Source organism: Anas platyrhynchos, chromosome 2 (assembly GCF_047663525.1).
Source record: "Anas platyrhynchos isolate ZD024472 breed Pekin duck chromosome 2, IASCAAS_PekinDuck_T2T, whole genome shotgun sequence".
Lineage (NCBI taxonomy): Eukaryota > Metazoa > Chordata > Aves > Anseriformes > Anatidae > Anas > Anas platyrhynchos.
The window spans coordinates 44,311,866-44,328,247 of NC_092588.1; the positions used below are offsets into that span (position 1 = coordinate 44,311,866).

Genomic DNA, 16,382 nt, shown 5'->3' on the forward strand with positions numbered 1-16,382 from the left:
GGACATCTACCGAGTGTCTTTTTACATAGACATCAGAGCTGGGGGGGGGGGAGGGAAAAGGAACAGACCTGTAACCATAACTCAGTTGGACTTGTATCCGAGAAGTCAGATGCAATGGATTGGCTCCCTCACCGAACAACTGCTTTTCTGTTCCTTTTATTGGTAAGTGAGATTTTAAAACAATATTTGTAAACTTTATGATTGTGTCAGTTGAATCTCCTCAGCAGACCATTACTTTTCACAGTGTAAACTAATCTGACTTTCCCAACTCCCCATAGAATAAATAAATAAATAAATGTGAATTTAGCATAAAGAAATAAAGCTCTGGTTGTTTTAAACTCAGTTTCTGAAGATCCTATACAAGTAGCTTAGGTTTTCATTAAATGCTGGCAAATATTTATTTTGATTATGACTTTGCAGTCTTTTAATGCTTAATATATAACTTTCTGTTTAATGCATGAATTTTCAGATAAATGTTGTTTAGGGGTACAGTTTAAGGAGTTGCTTTTCTTAATAAAAATCTTATATATTTTTTTTAAGTCCCCGAAGTCTGATTGGATATTATTTCCTTCTATGTCTTTATTTTTCTGATCAATTGAGAGAAGATGGAGAGCAAATATTGTTTCCTAAACTGATTAGTTTCAGAGCTGAATGTGAGTTTTATGGCTACATTCAAGATAAAAAAAGAAAAAAAAATTAGTGAAGACTATAGCCAAGCAAAAATTAAGACTTGGCCCATGATTTCACGTTACAAATAATTCCTACCTTGTAGTGTGCGTTTGTGTCAGAGCAGCCATGTGCTCAGTGAGTGAATGCGTGATGAAAGTGTTGCTCTTTGGGTTTGTTCTTCTTATGGTAAAAGGAAAGTAGTTGGTATGGTCAAGTGGAACAGTTGTGCAGTATGTTCATCAAGGCACAGAAATTACTGAGAAATGACTTAAAAGAATTATGGATGCCCTTCTACTCCCACATTATGATTTTACATGGATTCTTCTCACTCATCTGTGCTGCTCTTTTAAAACTATGTAGAGGTTTAAGGTCCTGAAGATTGATAAAGGTAGAATTTAGAATATAGTCGTATCCTTTTGTGTATTTCACTTTACACAATATATTAGTAAGCGCAAATGTTTGTTAATTCCGTACTATTGACACCTCTGGAAATGCGGTAGTCAGGGAAGAAGGGTTTGTTATTATAGCATATGAAATCCCAAGGCTTAAACAGTCACATTTTGGCAATCAGTAAAGTAGAACTAAGCAGCGCAGGGCAGTTGCCAAGCAAACAATGTCAAAACTTGGCAGAAGCAAGTTATGGTTCGGATGAGTTTCTGCTTGTTCAATGCAGCATGCAGATCTGTGAGATTGGCCTGTTGCGCATGATACTAACAGTGCTGGATTTTTATATTACAATACTGACTATTCATTTTATTCTGTTACTTGGTGATGCATAGTTCCGATGTGTTGAAGTTTAAAAAAATAATAATAAAAATAAAGTTTGCTGTACTGTATTTAAAATCTGTCTGTCCAAAAGTGCTTTTACTGCTTTAACTTTTCTTGTCAACTCTGGAGCAATTTTCATTCTTTTGGTATATTATCATTATGATTGTGACTGAACCAGGGCATGTCAAGAAAAAGGAGTGACTATGAAAACTGCCACTACATTTAGACAAGTACCAAATATATGAACTTTTACTACCCAGAGGAAACAACTGTTGTTCTTGTTGTGTGCTTTCCTGCATGACAGCATTTATGGTGGCCTGTACAGCCTAACTGCATTTTTCAGCACTGTACAGAAAGCTGATAGAGAAACTGTAGAGGATAACTGTATTATAAATTATGTATATAATTTTACTGCATTCTGAGAAAGTGTCTTGGCTTTCAGCTTGATTAATCTTTCATGAAAATTACCTGTCTCAATAGTGTATCTGCTTAGTATATTGCTAATAAGTTGTAGCAAATAAAATGGCTGTGGAATTATACATATTTTAGCACGCTAGCACACTTTCAAAAAAAAGAAAACTTACGAGCTCTGAAAGTAATAATTTTCCATATGCATTTCACCATTGGTGGGACTGATTCTGCAACCCTTGCTCATGTGACTTCAAAGGTGTTATTCTCATGAGTAAGGGAGTTCTGCTTGTGGTACTTGCACAGACACGTTTTATGGAAATAACCTGTTTGATCAGGTATGACTCTCCTCCTGCCAGCCATCAGGTGACTGTTAATAATTTTAAATTCACCGCATCTTTCATATGCACTTTTGTCTGGCTACATTTTCCCATGTGTTATCTTTTTTTTTTTTCCAGTTGTTAGGCTCTGGTTACACCTCCTACTCATAACTTGGTTGCATATAAAAATATTAAAGAACCAAATAATCTACTTGCACTTGCATACTAAATATCTGCAAGGATGTAGCCATAAAACTGCAGGCCCTTCTGCAAAAGAAAAAATATTATAGAAATAGAAACTAAAGCAATTCTGCACCAGGAATTATCATGCAAGATGTGTTTCATAAGTTTGCAGTTACATTCCTGAGTAAAAATGACCCCTAAGTAAATGTGTATTTGCAGCTGGAGCACTCTAAACTGTATTAGAACTCAGGTTTTATTGAGGATATTTATTGAGGAGAGCACAATTAGATCATGTGTAATTTGAAAAACTAAAATTTGAATGATAATGGCTTACACCCTGTATTGAAATTACCTTTCTATTCATTTTTCTAACGGTTAAGCTCAGGTAATATATGGAAATTCATTATTTCTGTATGACTTGTCCTCTGCTGTATTTCTCAGTAGAAAAGAAACATTCTCAGTGGGAACATTCCCAAAATGGTTAGTTCTTTGAGTAAATATATTTTAAAATAAATACAACTTTAGAATTTATTCTTCTGACTGACATGAACATTATTATATTTCTGTTGAAATAGTAGTGGGTCCTCCATCCCAGGTGCAATACAAAATATTGACTTCACTTCCTAAGACAGGAAGCAACAGAAACACCTAACTTTTGCAGAATTACAACAGCAATTGACAGAAAAATGAAAAATTACCCTGAAAAACATCCCCTTAAAAGTGAAAGCACATCATTAGTGACCTGCAAAAATGGAAAGTACAGACAAAAACTTATCTTTGTTTTGATTTAAAAGTGAATATACTGCTTCTTTTTAAAATGAGTTTGTGTCTTATATTTCAGGTGTGCTTCTTATTACTTAATGCACATATTTATCTTTTCTCAAAGAGGTTCAGAAAGCATAAAGAGAAGGGTTAATTATTTCAACCTTTTACTAGACAAAGCTTGGCTGAGTAAGACGCAAAAGTCCCAAAATGCTGACACAACCAGAGCTACCATGGCACCCTGATGACTCATATAATATATGTGAGTTCTCAGCACTCCTCCCATCATGGCCAATAACAATACCGCTGTTGACTTCAAAGAATGAGAATCAGATCCAATATGAATAATGCTGGGAAGATGTTACAGGCGTGTTCAGTCATTTAGATATAAGTAGGTGGAGGAGGGAGGATTCCATAATTGCGTATAATATTGCTTGGCAGTCAATTAATGATTAGTTAATTTTTGTTTGCAAATTGCTTTGAAGGTGCAAAGAACCATGCACATCCTATAGGCCTAATTCTCTTCCCAGTTACATCAGAATAAATCCAGCATAAATCCAGTGTGATTCTAAAGCATCATTTTAAATACAAGGTTCTTTGCAATAAAATACAAGCTTTCAGATAGGCTACTGTGAGAATGACAGCCACAATAAATATGTCTTCTGCTTGCACCTCTCTTAGTCCACACCAGAAGCAGATTGTGCAACTAGTTTTTAGCTTCTCAGCACAGTTTCCATTTTTTCAGGGTGTCTCAGAGACAAACAGGACAGGAAATCGTGGTTTCATTCTGATCAGCTTGCTTGCCCCAAGGTCCTTATGATACATCTCACAGGTTTCAGTGCTTTCTATTGCTTTAATTATCATTAAGCACTGAATCTATGGAAAGTACTGCATGCAGACACTCAGATACTAGTTTGGAAAGGAAATTCATTCATTATGTACAAGAATACCAAAGTTAGCTGCTAGCAGACAGATGACTAAATGTACTTCTCCTCTTGAAATACCATTAGATAAAGAATTTGCATCACACGGATGTTAAAAATAGACAGCTGGGTTCTGGGGAGAGCCTTTTAACTGCTAATAATAGTGGAGATCTAGAAAACATTGCTTAGGGAGGCATCTCTGGGTCATGTTGGATAGATGTCACTTCAAAATTGTCTAGGTTTATCTGATAAACGAGACAATTTCATATGGTGTATGCCTGCCCTCCTTCCTATAATACAGCAGTAACTGAGAAAGTCTTGCTGAATGCATACCTCAAGTTTGTTAGATCAGCATTGTAAAGAAGCATAACAAACTGTACTAAGGACTCTGTACTCAAAACCATCAAGATTTCTTTAAAGAGAAATTAGCAGCATGTAGCAGCAGGGTCCTTTGTCAGTGGCGGACAAATTTGGAAATACTGGGCCTTAATTTACAATTCCCAAATTCTTGGCATTCACTGGAGCACTTACTAGTGCTCCAGTGGATGAAACTGCAGTGTAAAAAGGATATTTTCATTGCTTGAAAAGTCTCTATAGACTGAAATCAAGTTTTTTAATGAATATTTATGTCTTTAAAGAACAGAATTCTCCACAAGTTTTTGTTTACAAAGATGTCCAACACAGTTTTTCAGGTAGCCCTGTTAAACACAAGAGTGACATGACCAGATGTGATACAGTTTCACTCTTAAAAGACAGAATACGCCATAGGATGCAGTCAGAAGATGAGACTCACTGGTATTGCATTAGTATAGCCATACTTTTCTGGGTCAAGACAATTCCTTGCTTGCATACCAGAAGAGATTTCAGCCTAAGGGTGGAGAGGATTTCACTGTACTTGCTAAAGGACTCTCTGTTGTGCAGGTGGGATCAACTGATAAGAAACATTGAATCAGTGCCATTTCTGGTGGACTTTGTCAGTCAGTCTCTCTGGTGAGGGTGTAATCTGCACCTTCTACTCTCCCATGTTTTCCCAAGCCACAAGGGGTTTTATAAAAGCACGGGGTTTAAGTTCTACTGAGGTGAAACCACTCCACACTTTAAATGAGTCCAATATTGCAGATTGCCTTCTCTGAGGTAATGACTCATATGAATCCCATTCTGCAGCCAAAGATTTAAACAGTCCCCAAGACTTAAACTCAGATTAAAAGCTGTATTGATGTTTTGAATACAATATGAACATATCTGTTTCCCTTCCAAAGACCTAATGCAACTTTATAATGATTGTCTGGTAGAGAACTTTTCTTAACAATTTGTGTCAATAACTTGCTCAAAGAAAGAAACAAACAGTAAAAAACAAAAACAAAAACAAAAACCTTACTCTTACTTCAGTATTTATTTCCTATTACTTTATTACTTATATATGATTAAGTACTTCATATTACTTATGAATGGTCCCTTAAATTTAAACGTTAAATATATATATATATATATATATATATATATATATATATGAGGTAGATACACAGCCTAAACACCCTCCTTCATAGACATTAGAGCAGCTTTTACAAGAGGTTTCAACGAGTGTTCTTGGGAAGATCAGTTCATTAGAGACATCGTTTAAATGAAGGTAAAGCTGCTGTTCATTTATCTTTTGCATGTAAGAGATTGTTTTAACACGAAATAAGTGGAAAAAAGTCCTTTGCAGAACAGCAACACGGTACATTTAAAGTGTGGAAAGTCCCATGAGGTAAATATACTGCAAACGGAAAAGTCATCTCACATTATATCCATACAATATCTGTCACAAAATCTACCAGACAAAAGGCATCAGACCAAGAAAGAAAACAAACAAAACTTGAACTGTACTGGGAAATTACAAAAACATGAAAAATTGAAAACTACAACCATTCATCAAGTTTGGTGAGAAAAGACAAACTCTGCATTGCTTTTTGAGTCACATAGATATTATGTTTTCTCCCAATTATGAAACCAGAATCCAGTCATTCAGATCCCATGCTCTTCAACCTTTACATCTGAAGAGAGTAAAGGTAGATCCTGAATCAAAAACAGTGCTCTGAAAAAGTACGTTGACCAAGTGAGCTTTATTGTCACAATTTATTTAGGAAGAAGATTAATTAAACTGTGCTTTCTTTTAAATTGTGCTAATTAATAAATTGATGAATCTATATGATTTTAAAGTAATTACTCATTGCATCTGACTCTATTTACATGAGTCTTTAGTTGCATGGTTATACTTCAAATTAAAGCCCACTGAACTCCAGGAAAATCTGCCTGATTCCAGTTGCTCTTTTTTCCATTATACCTGGAATCTCTTTAACCTCAGTGGTATGTTTGAAGAAAACTTTTCGTTCTTTTTGGTTAAACTGTATATCGAAGTATTACAGGTCTACTGCAAACTCTCTAAATAAGATACAACAATAACAAAGAATAAAATACACATTGTTTAGAACAGATCTTGCAAACCCTTCTTTCTTCAGCTGAGATGGTATAATGTAAAGTCTGTGTGAAAGTTGCATTTTTATATAGATATAACTTGTATGGCACATCCCTTCAAACTGAAAGTGCCTTGAAAGACAGAAATAATTTTAAAAGCATTAACTTTCAAAAATTATAGCGATATATAAAGGAAAAATTTAAAAAAAAAAAAAAAGACCCATGTAATGTAATTTATAGAAATTCTTCAGCTACAACCTATTTAAGTTATTACAATAGATTACAGAAAACATACTGCTCCTACTTCGCAATTTAGCAATGTATAGCAGCCAAGTTTTGGTTATTGAATTTTGTCCTGTGTCTTTATATGCTGATCGTCTTATCATTCTTGCAGGTGTTCTTGGATTTCAGCACAGGATTTCATGTAGAGGTAATATATATTTTTTTAGAAACTAATTTTCTGATAAAATGTAATGTAACCAATGTAAAAATGACATGGAAAATACTAGAGTAAGATATTTCTGAACTTGAAGATTGAAAACATATGTATGTATTAAATGGTTACAGGTAGTAATAACCTGCTCATCCTCTCAGAAGTTCTCCTGAACCTATATGAATATCTAGAAATAAGTTTAAAGTACACATGTACAGTGTTAGAGTTTGGGACCTGCAGATGTATTCTTCTCCTCCTATTGTGGGAAATTCTTTATGTCTGAATTAATTTAAAATGTATTGAGGTTGGTGGTCATATGTTAATGGTACTCTATGTCGAAGGTAAAAGAATGGAGTGAAAATGGAACAGCAAGATGGAAAACCTTCAGAAGACAAAAACGTGAATGGATAAAATTTGCTGCAGCTTGTAGAGAAGGAGAAGATAATTCTAAGAGGAATCCAATTGCCAGAGTAAGTAGAAAGTATAGCAGAATTGTTCACTGACAAGGAAGCTTTTTCTAAAGACAGATAAAAGCAGAGAAATTTAAGAGCACATTTGCTTAAACTAGTCAAGGCAAGGAATGTAGAATAAAAGAAAAATGATACAGTATTTCCAGCTCTGCTGACAGTCTCATATGTGAAACCACACAGCTGCTGAGGAGTGATCAAAGGCTTCTTAGAACATTGCAATCAGATTCCTTCCTGGAGATCTCCAACCATAGTCTCTTTAGGGTCTGTACTAGATTGAGATATTTTTCTTTTCTCTCTCACTTCGAGAAACCCCTGAACAAGCACAAGTCAAGGATGATGTCTGACTCCGGTGGAAAACAGAGCAAAGAGTTTGAGTGCCACAATAAAAGAAAGACATAAAACTATCAGAGAGTGTCCAAAGGAGGGCTATGAAGATAGTAAAGGGTTTGGAGGGGAAGAAGTATGAGGAGCAGCTGAGGTTCCTTGGTTTGTTTAGCCCAGAGCAGAGGAGGCTGAGGGGAGGCCTCATGGTGACCTGCAGCTTCCTAATGAGGGGAGCAGAGGGGCAGGTGCTGAGCTCTGCTCTGTGGTGACCAGGGATAGGATCCAAGGGAATGGCATGGAGCTGGGACAGGGGAGGATCAGGCTGGGTGTTAGGAAAAGGTTCTGCACTGAGATGGTGATCAGGCACTGGAACAGGCTCCCCAGGGCAGTGGTCATGGCACCAAGCCTGCTGGGGTTCAAGAAGCATTTGGGAAATGCTCTCAGATACATGGTCTGATTTTGGGTAGTTCTGTGTGGAGCCAGGAGTTGGACTCAATGATCTTTGTGGGTTCCTTCTACCTCAGGATATTCTGTGATTCTGTGATTCTTCTTCTCCCCCTGTCCATACCGCTTCCAAGGTCCAGCCACAGCACAATACTCGTGGAAATTTCTCTCCCCAAGCATTTTCACTTCACCACCAGAAGATTTAAAGGAAAGAGAAAACCTGTCCAGTATTTAAGGGCAGACATAGCTATAGGCTGCCTGTTTTGTTCTATCAATTGAATCTTGTGAAATGTGGTTAGGAGGAAAACTAAACTTATACACATTTTTTTAAGGAGACTAATTACAGAAAAATGAAAACACTGCAGATGTTCTCAGTAAACTGGTATAAGTCATATTTTGTAATAATATTATGTATTATTATAGATTCGATCAGATTGTGAAGAAAACAATCCAATCACATACAGCATCTCTGGAGTTGGAATTGATCGTGCCCCATATGGAATATTTGTTATTAACCCGAGAACAGGAGACATTAATATAACAGCAATAGTGGATAGGGAAGTGACCCCAGTATTTGTTGTAAGTACTCCCATTTTATTTTTCCTTTAAAATGATGAATACAGGGTGGTGCAGGGGGAGCACAAGGAGAATAATGCTCTAATTCATTTGTTTCAGATTGTAGCTTTGCTTCCTTCAATTCTGGTTCTAAAATGAGTAATCTCTTTATCTAGATACGCTGCTTTGCTAAACACTCAGTGACGGGTATAGATTTGGAACCACCTCTTGAACTTCGAGTCAGAGTTCTGGATATAAATGATAATCCTCCTATATTTGCACAATCTGTATTTACAGGAGCTGTTGAAGAATGCAGTATGGACAGTAAGTAACTATGTTATTGCCTATCATAGTAAAGTTAGTGAAGATCCAATAGTACAGTTGATATAAACCTGGGGTGTTCATTCAACATTTTTTTTTAGGCAATGACGTACTTTTCCCAAGGCTACTGCAGAGGAAGGAGCAGAAGATGCTTCTCAGAGTGTTATTGGAGTAGGGCCCAAGATCATTGCTTAAAATTAAATGGCAATGCTTTCCCCTTCCTCCCACACAACAATGCTGAATATTCTAGTTCCTAACTGTACCATCATGAAATTCCTTTAGATGTGACAACTTAAAATAAATTGGTCCATTTCTTGTCATTAAATAATAATAATACCATTACAACTACATTTATTTCCTGTGAAGGTACATAAATTACTTTTTTTCAGCCTGAGTATTGAAGTTACACTAGAATATTACTAAACAAGCTCTTTCTTAAATACCTAAAATGGTTCTTTTTACCAAAAGCATTGCAAGCATCATTAAACATGAGAACAACACCGAGTGTGTTACACTCATGTCCTACATTCTAGAAATTCTCATTTAAAACTGTGGGGATATCTTCTGTGAATATATTCAGGCTCAAAACTTACAATTTTTACATATTCCCTATGGTGACTTAAAGAAGTTCAGAGAAAATGTACCTAACTCCATCTGACTTTAATTTGTAATGCATTTTACAGTCATTCACATTCAGTCAAAATCAGTACTAGGAAATTGAACTTCCATTTGCTTCATAAATGTCAACAAACAGCTTTCTGTCATTTTTATACACAAAGTATTTCTGATTTCAGAACAGTTTTTTTTTCTGATTTTTTTTTTGATTGTTATTCTTAGACACACTGGTGATGAAAATAATTGCATCAGATGCAGATGAACCTAATAACTTGAATTCTAAAATTGCCTTCAAGATAGAGAGTCAGGAACCTTCAGGCCCACCAATGTTTGTTATGAAAAAGGCTACTGGAGAACTCCATCTGGCAAATTATCTTGACAGAGAGGTAACATTTCCAAAGTCAAACAACATGATGTCATGGTGTGTGCATGTTATGAGAGTGACAAAAAATAGAGAGAAAGAGAGAGTGAGAAGGTGTGTTTTCTTTGTTTTTTAAATGCATTTCTTTATATATGTTAAAATATCTACGGCAAATTCCCGTATTAGGAAACAGTAGCATGACATAAGTATTTGTAGTTTATAAGATGTGCAGATGCTTGTAACATAGTCATTTCTCTTTTTGTGACAGCAACACAGTAGCTACACTCTGGTTGTGAAAGCATCAGATCGGGATGGAGCTGGAGATGGAATTTCATCCCTTTGTAGCTGTCATGTGAAAGTTATTGATGTCAATGACAACTTCCCAACTCTTGCTCAAAGCTCTGTAAGTGTTTAATATCAAATGCAACATTATCGTTAGAAAGCACAAATCCATTTCTGCTAAACTGCACCTGCAAAAATGTGAGGTGACGCAGCTCTTCAGATCTGCAACCAGAATCACAATTTACACAGAACACCTATTTTTTTTCTTTTTTTTTTCTCTTTTTTTTTTTTTTTTTACCGTTAAAGTTCGTATTAACTAAGAACATTTTTGAAATCTTTTTCAAAGATTTCTCTGTGGTCAGATGTATCTCCCTCGTTACATACGTTAGTGTTTGCTAATAGATATTTATCTGTCATTACAGTTTTCAGCAGCTATTTCAGAAAATTCACTCAGTTCAGAACTGCTACGAATACAAGCTCTTGATGCTGATGAAGAGTTTACTGACAATTGGTTAGCGGAGTTTTTCTTTATATCTGGTAATGAAGATAATTGCTTTGAAATTGTTACAGATCCAGCTACAAATCAAGGAATCCTTAGAGTAATTAAGGTATGGATAAATAATATGATTCAGCTGTTGAAATAATCATCTTAAAATAATTTTAATTGTTAAATATGTATATATCACTAACAACAATGACACTCATCCATTTAAAATAAGATATTTAAATAAGATTACAATCCAGGAAGTTTTATTTATTTTCTGATTTTCCATGTTTTATCTTTTAGGAACTGAATTATGAACAAATCCGAACTCACTCACTGAGTATCGGTGTCAGGAACAAAGCTGAATTCCACCACTCTGTTATGTCTCAGTACCAAGTCATCGGAACACCCCTGATAGTAGAAGTAAAAAATGTGATTGAACCTCCAAGGTTTAATCCATCTTCAATTATCTTTTTTGTATCACAAAAAATGAGGGCGAACTATGTTTTGGGAACATATACAGCTTTCGATGAGGACACAGGGACTACTGCAACCAATGTTGTGTAAGCTCTGATCTGCTTAACCTCCTGGATGTAATAATTCTTTTAATTGAGATTTCAATGAGATTAGGAATAGGTATTCTCTACTCCAGCCAAAGAAGTAGAAAAGGAGCTTGCAAAGGGTATTGTAAAATAACAGGAAAAAAATTAATGACAATAATAATAGCAATAGAATAATAGAAATATAATACTGTGTTCTTATGATATGGTTGTTTTTGTTTCCTGACCTACTTTCCTTAGCCTTGTGCACAATGCAAACAAGATATCATTCTTCTCTCAATCCGTAATTTAAATACATCAAAACTGATTTTTTATGAACCAACTTAAGAACACAGAAAGAGAATCTGCCTGCATCTCTAAAAAAAAGCAAGCAAAAAAACACAATAATGGGCAATATTATACAATCAGAACACAAGAGGTCACTAACAGGTCATCCTATAGTTTAAAAAAAAAATGGTTTGACATTTATTTCTGATGAAATTCATGAAAGCTAATTAATACAAATAATTTGTTTTATTAACATATGTAGAAATAAATGTACCAAATTTAACAAGGTTTAAAAAGCTTTCATAAAACTGACAAAAATATTAGCAAATATAACCACATATGACCACAGTATGTTGTAGGAAGAGTTGTGGCTTTAACTACTGATGTTATCAAAGGTTCTGTTAAAGGTTTACAGGGACCAGACAGATTTTATTTACTTTCAGACTATGATAGCACTTTCAAAATATAATGAACTTTATGCTTTTCCTTTGTTGACAATTACTTTTTATGGTGTATATCTTTTGATATCTACAAAAATTTTGTTTGAAAAGGCTAAAATGCAATGGTGTCTAGCATAATCTAAAGAAAAAATATTCCGAAGTGACAAACATTATTTGCAAAATGAATATATAGCAAACCAATATACCATACGGAGTCCACATTAATTGGAATAATTTATTCCACCCACATAACTAGGTCTGCATTTATACTGTTTCATATTAAACGTAATTCTGAATATTTTTATTTGAACAAATACAGATATAGTATAGGACGTGATCCAGGTGCCTGGTTCAGAATCAATCAAAACACTGGTGAAATCACACTGAACAAAGTTATTGACTGGGAATCCTCCTATGTATCCCATGGGCAGTACAGAGCAGAGGTTCTGGCTATTACTAGAGGTAAGAAAACAGATTCAGTTTTCTGAAATAAAATACTCTTTGTACAATTTTTTTTTCCGTTCCATCTTTTCCCACCTGAACTGCATTATTTATAGTATCAACATTGCCTCCTGATTACAAATATCTTCTTTTTACAGGGGTTCCTCAATATACTGCCACTGGCACCATTGTGCTTACAATGCAAGGCGTTAATGACAATTGTCCAACTATTAATACAGCATTAAGGAAAGTATGTATGCATTCCCCGTCAGTGGTCATCACAGCAAAGAGCGTAAATGGTGATCTATACGGGCTCCCCTTTACGTTCAGCATACATGGTGAACCTCAAACTACGTGGATTATCAGATCAATAAATGGTAAGTTAAATTACATTTTATAACAGAATAAATCATAGTAATTACCTCCTATCTAAGATTACAGAGTAGGATACGTTTTCATAAGAAACAATACAAAACAGTCATTAAAATCCGTTCTTCTCACTTAAATATGATTTTATATTCATTTGAATCCAGAGTTGCTCTATATATATGTTAGTACTGAATGAAAAATATTACATGCATTTTATCTAGTTATCTTTTAAATGAAACTAAAAATATATTGATAAAAATAGAGCAGGAAAATGGTATGTGTGATAACTACAATAAGCAGCTTTATTGGTCTAAACCTAATGAGGTAATTCAAAAGACAGGCTGATATTTTTTATTTCTATATTATTTAATTATATTAATTATTTTTATTCTAAGCATATGACAAAGCTTTTTTATTTATATGAGAGCAAAAGTTCTTTGTAATTTTTATTTTTATGAGAGTCTCAAGAAAATGGTAAATAAAGATTACAGCTTTTGCAATGTATGGTACAAATTCTGCTTGCTTTTTGATTAATCATATCTCATACATTTCTAAATGACAGAATTTGCATAATTTACTGTATGTATAGAAAGCCTTATTAAACGGTAAATATCAGATTTGCAACTATCCTTGTAACTCCTATTTGTCCTAAACAGATGCAAATTCATAACTTTAAATATTTTAAAATAACTGAAATACCATTTGAAAAAAAAAAAAAAATAGAAAGCATAACTAGCATGTAAATTCCTAGTGAGAGAAAAGAAAATGTGTAAATCTTGCAAATTATATGTTAACAATTTTTGAAATAAAAATGAGGAAAATCAGCAGTAGATACTAAAAAAAGTGCATTTGTCCCTTTTATATTTTTCAAGTTAAAAAGTGATGACTAGATTGATCTTGCTCAGGTTCTCCAAATGAAATAAATAAATAAATAAATAAATAGAAATAAATAAATTAATAAAAATAATAACCAAACAAACAAATAAAAACTACCAGAATAGATCATGTTTCAGCTTTGAATAAGTACTGTAGATACATAAGAAGATCTAATGTAAACACTTAGTCTGTACTATTAACATAATTCACCAAAATTATAGATTTGAGCAGTTTTTAAAGTCAACATCTTAATCTAAATATATATATTTTATTTTTTTTTTCCCCCTAAAGCTACCTCTGCAGAATTAGTGAGCCAGAACATGGACTTCTACCTTTATAAGATCTATATTAGAGTAAGAGATAGCCAAGGCCGAAGCTGCTTACAACCATACATAATTCCTCTACAAGCTTGTCGCTGTGACAGTCGCAATTATTGCAGCAGTGGGGCCACAAAAATAATTATCATCGGTGGTGGTGACGGTGGTGGTGGTCCTGATGGTGGCAGAATTGGTTTGACTGATAGGCCTGTTACTGAAGACTACACAGACGTGACATACTGGAATACTAACACTGAAATGTATGAGTCATATACTGCTGAGGATGGAAATGGTTATCCTCTCACATATGGCCCATCTTCTACTACACTTAGCGGTGCTGCCATTGGCCTGATGTTTCTTGGTGGCTTAATATTTGTTCGTAAGTATTAAATTTATAAAATATTTTTTTTTAACCTTTACAAAGTGTATTTTTTATTCTTCTAAAGTAAGGTGACTTTTTGGTCATTTGTTAACTCATGGGCTCCCATGTACAACTCTGCAAAACAAAAACACAAACCAAATCAAAAACTATAGGAGTTGTATGGACACATATAGGATGTATGTACATGTACGAACACATGTATACATCTGTAGAATATAGGATGCATACATATGTTTCATTCAGAAACAACTCTCTCCATCCTAAGAGCCAGGGTTTTATTCCTTAGGTATTCCGTTTTCAGACTACCATGAAGAGTAGAAATGTTTAGTAGAAGATTCAGAAAATTCTGGCAAAAGCTGTCCCTATTACTTTACAATTTACACTTCGCAATTTGAACTTCAGTTAAATTACTAAAACAAATGGGCAACTATCAAACTGGGTATGAAAAGATGTAAGGAAGGAATGAGTTTCCTTTGAACTGTAGGACAGATTACAGTGGCAAAATGAGGAAGATCATAATCTTAACTTTTTACCATTGCTGCTAAATATGACATCTGTTAAAAAACAGTACTGTATACAATAAAGGATCAATATGTGATTTTCAATATGTGAGCTTCAGCAATTACTTCTCTGACTGCTGCAGTCAGATGTGGTTGCTCTTCTTTCATGGCATTGGCATCAAGCAGTCAACATCTGAAACTGTCCAGTGTAGAAGTACTGACTAAAATAACTATGAGAACTTGACTCTTGAAGACAGTGATCGTATTGTTTTTTGGTCTCTGATTAAATGGGAATCAACAAAGATAAAATTTTGAAGCTGCAAAGACGACTGTTTTGTTTGTAGTTCCCAGTTGGTTAATTTACAGGAATGGCCACCTTTCTGCCTTCAGAAATCTTTCCTAGTCTTTGTTTCACTTTGATGTTAAATTGGGAGTTTTAGATACTTTGGATAGTCTGCTGTAAGCAAGTGAGTCTCCCCAGTAACTCTGCAGCAATATTAGGTTTTTAGCTTAACTATCTAGGTAAATAGTCTAAATACAGCTGGAATGAATATTGCAGCCCCTTCCAAAAATGAGCAATTCTTTTTTTTTTTTTTTTTTTTTTTTTTTTCCAGCAATTTCCAACACTGAATTCTTGAAAGAAATAAGCATAATGCACCACACTGCAAAATCTGACTCACTGTGTTTAATCATTTCTTAAAGCCAGGCTTTGAGGGTTTGACTCTTGCTTTTCAAATAAGCATCATATATAGATGATGGGAAGGAATATTGCAACTTGAGTGTTAGCTAAAGATCACTGTAGCCACATGAACAGTATCCTATTGATTCTTATACATTTATTGTTACTAACGTGTATTTCTGAAAAGAAATTACAATGTCTGAAGAGAAAAATAAGCTTATGTGTCAAGAATGAATATCACTGAATGCAAGACTGCAAGACATAGCAAGACTGGTTCTGTTTGTTTAATTTTCTTAAATCAACATCTTATATTCATTCAGTTGAGGTACATCAAAGTCTGTTCCTGGATGTATAGCTATAAATTTGGAGTAACAGCCCTACTCCACCCCAGCTTTACTCTGCTATAACTAAAGGTACAAATTATTCCAAGTATCCAAATGCATACATTTTCAAAAACAGATAATGATTCTGACAGGCAGACGTGCAGGCTGATTGGTTTGATACATTTCAAAAGACTTTTTTTTCTGAAGTTCTTGAGCACCTGTCCTCTGGGTAAAACAATAATTCCTATGAAGAAAGGATGTCCTAAATCCCTATGTATTCTTTCTTTCCTGTTAAGTGATTCCAATTCTGATGTCAATGAGTGACTGTTGTGGCTGTGGACCTGGAGCTGCAGCTGGAGTTGGAACTGGATTTGAACCTGTACCTGAATGCACAGAAGGGGCAATTCATCCATGGGGAATAGAAGGTGCACAGCCTGAAGATAGGGTCAGTA

General features: G+C 34.6%; 1 protein-coding gene and 1 long non-coding RNA gene across 4 annotated transcripts in view; one reads left to right on the forward strand and one right to left on the reverse strand.

Moving 5' to 3' along the window:
* Positions 1-16,382, reverse strand: part of LOC119715926 (uncharacterized) — a 39,623-nt gene that overhangs the window by 4,864 nt on the left and 18,377 nt on the right. For 2 of the 3 annotated variants that reach the window (XR_011807515.1, XR_011807518.1), the window contains exon 4: positions 8,890-14,542. The exons of the other annotated variant lie outside the window; for it this stretch is intronic. This is a non-coding gene — a long non-coding RNA (uncharacterized lncRNA). Of the gene's footprint in view, positions 1-8,889; positions 14,543-16,382 lie in introns of those variants that run through there. 3 annotated transcript variants of the gene reach the window in all.
* LOC101799153 (desmoglein-4) overlaps positions 1-16,382 on the forward strand; it is a 21,553-nt gene continuing 5,171 nt past the window's right edge. The window contains exons 1-13 of the mRNA XM_005009493.6: positions 1-162; positions 6,882-6,917; positions 7,262-7,390; positions 8,582-8,737; positions 8,890-9,037; positions 9,872-10,035; positions 10,279-10,413; positions 10,715-10,900; positions 11,080-11,339; positions 12,363-12,505; positions 12,643-12,861; positions 14,021-14,425; positions 16,227-16,375. Of these exons, the coding sequence (XP_005009550.4) occupies positions 115-162; positions 6,882-6,917; positions 7,262-7,390; positions 8,582-8,737; positions 8,890-9,037; positions 9,872-10,035; positions 10,279-10,413; positions 10,715-10,900; positions 11,080-11,339; positions 12,363-12,505; positions 12,643-12,861; positions 14,021-14,425; positions 16,227-16,375 (2,178 nt within the window). The 5' untranslated portion in view covers positions 1-114. The remainder of the gene's footprint in view (positions 163-6,881; positions 6,918-7,261; positions 7,391-8,581; positions 8,738-8,889; positions 9,038-9,871; positions 10,036-10,278; positions 10,414-10,714; positions 10,901-11,079; positions 11,340-12,362; positions 12,506-12,642; positions 12,862-14,020; positions 14,426-16,226; positions 16,376-16,382) is intronic.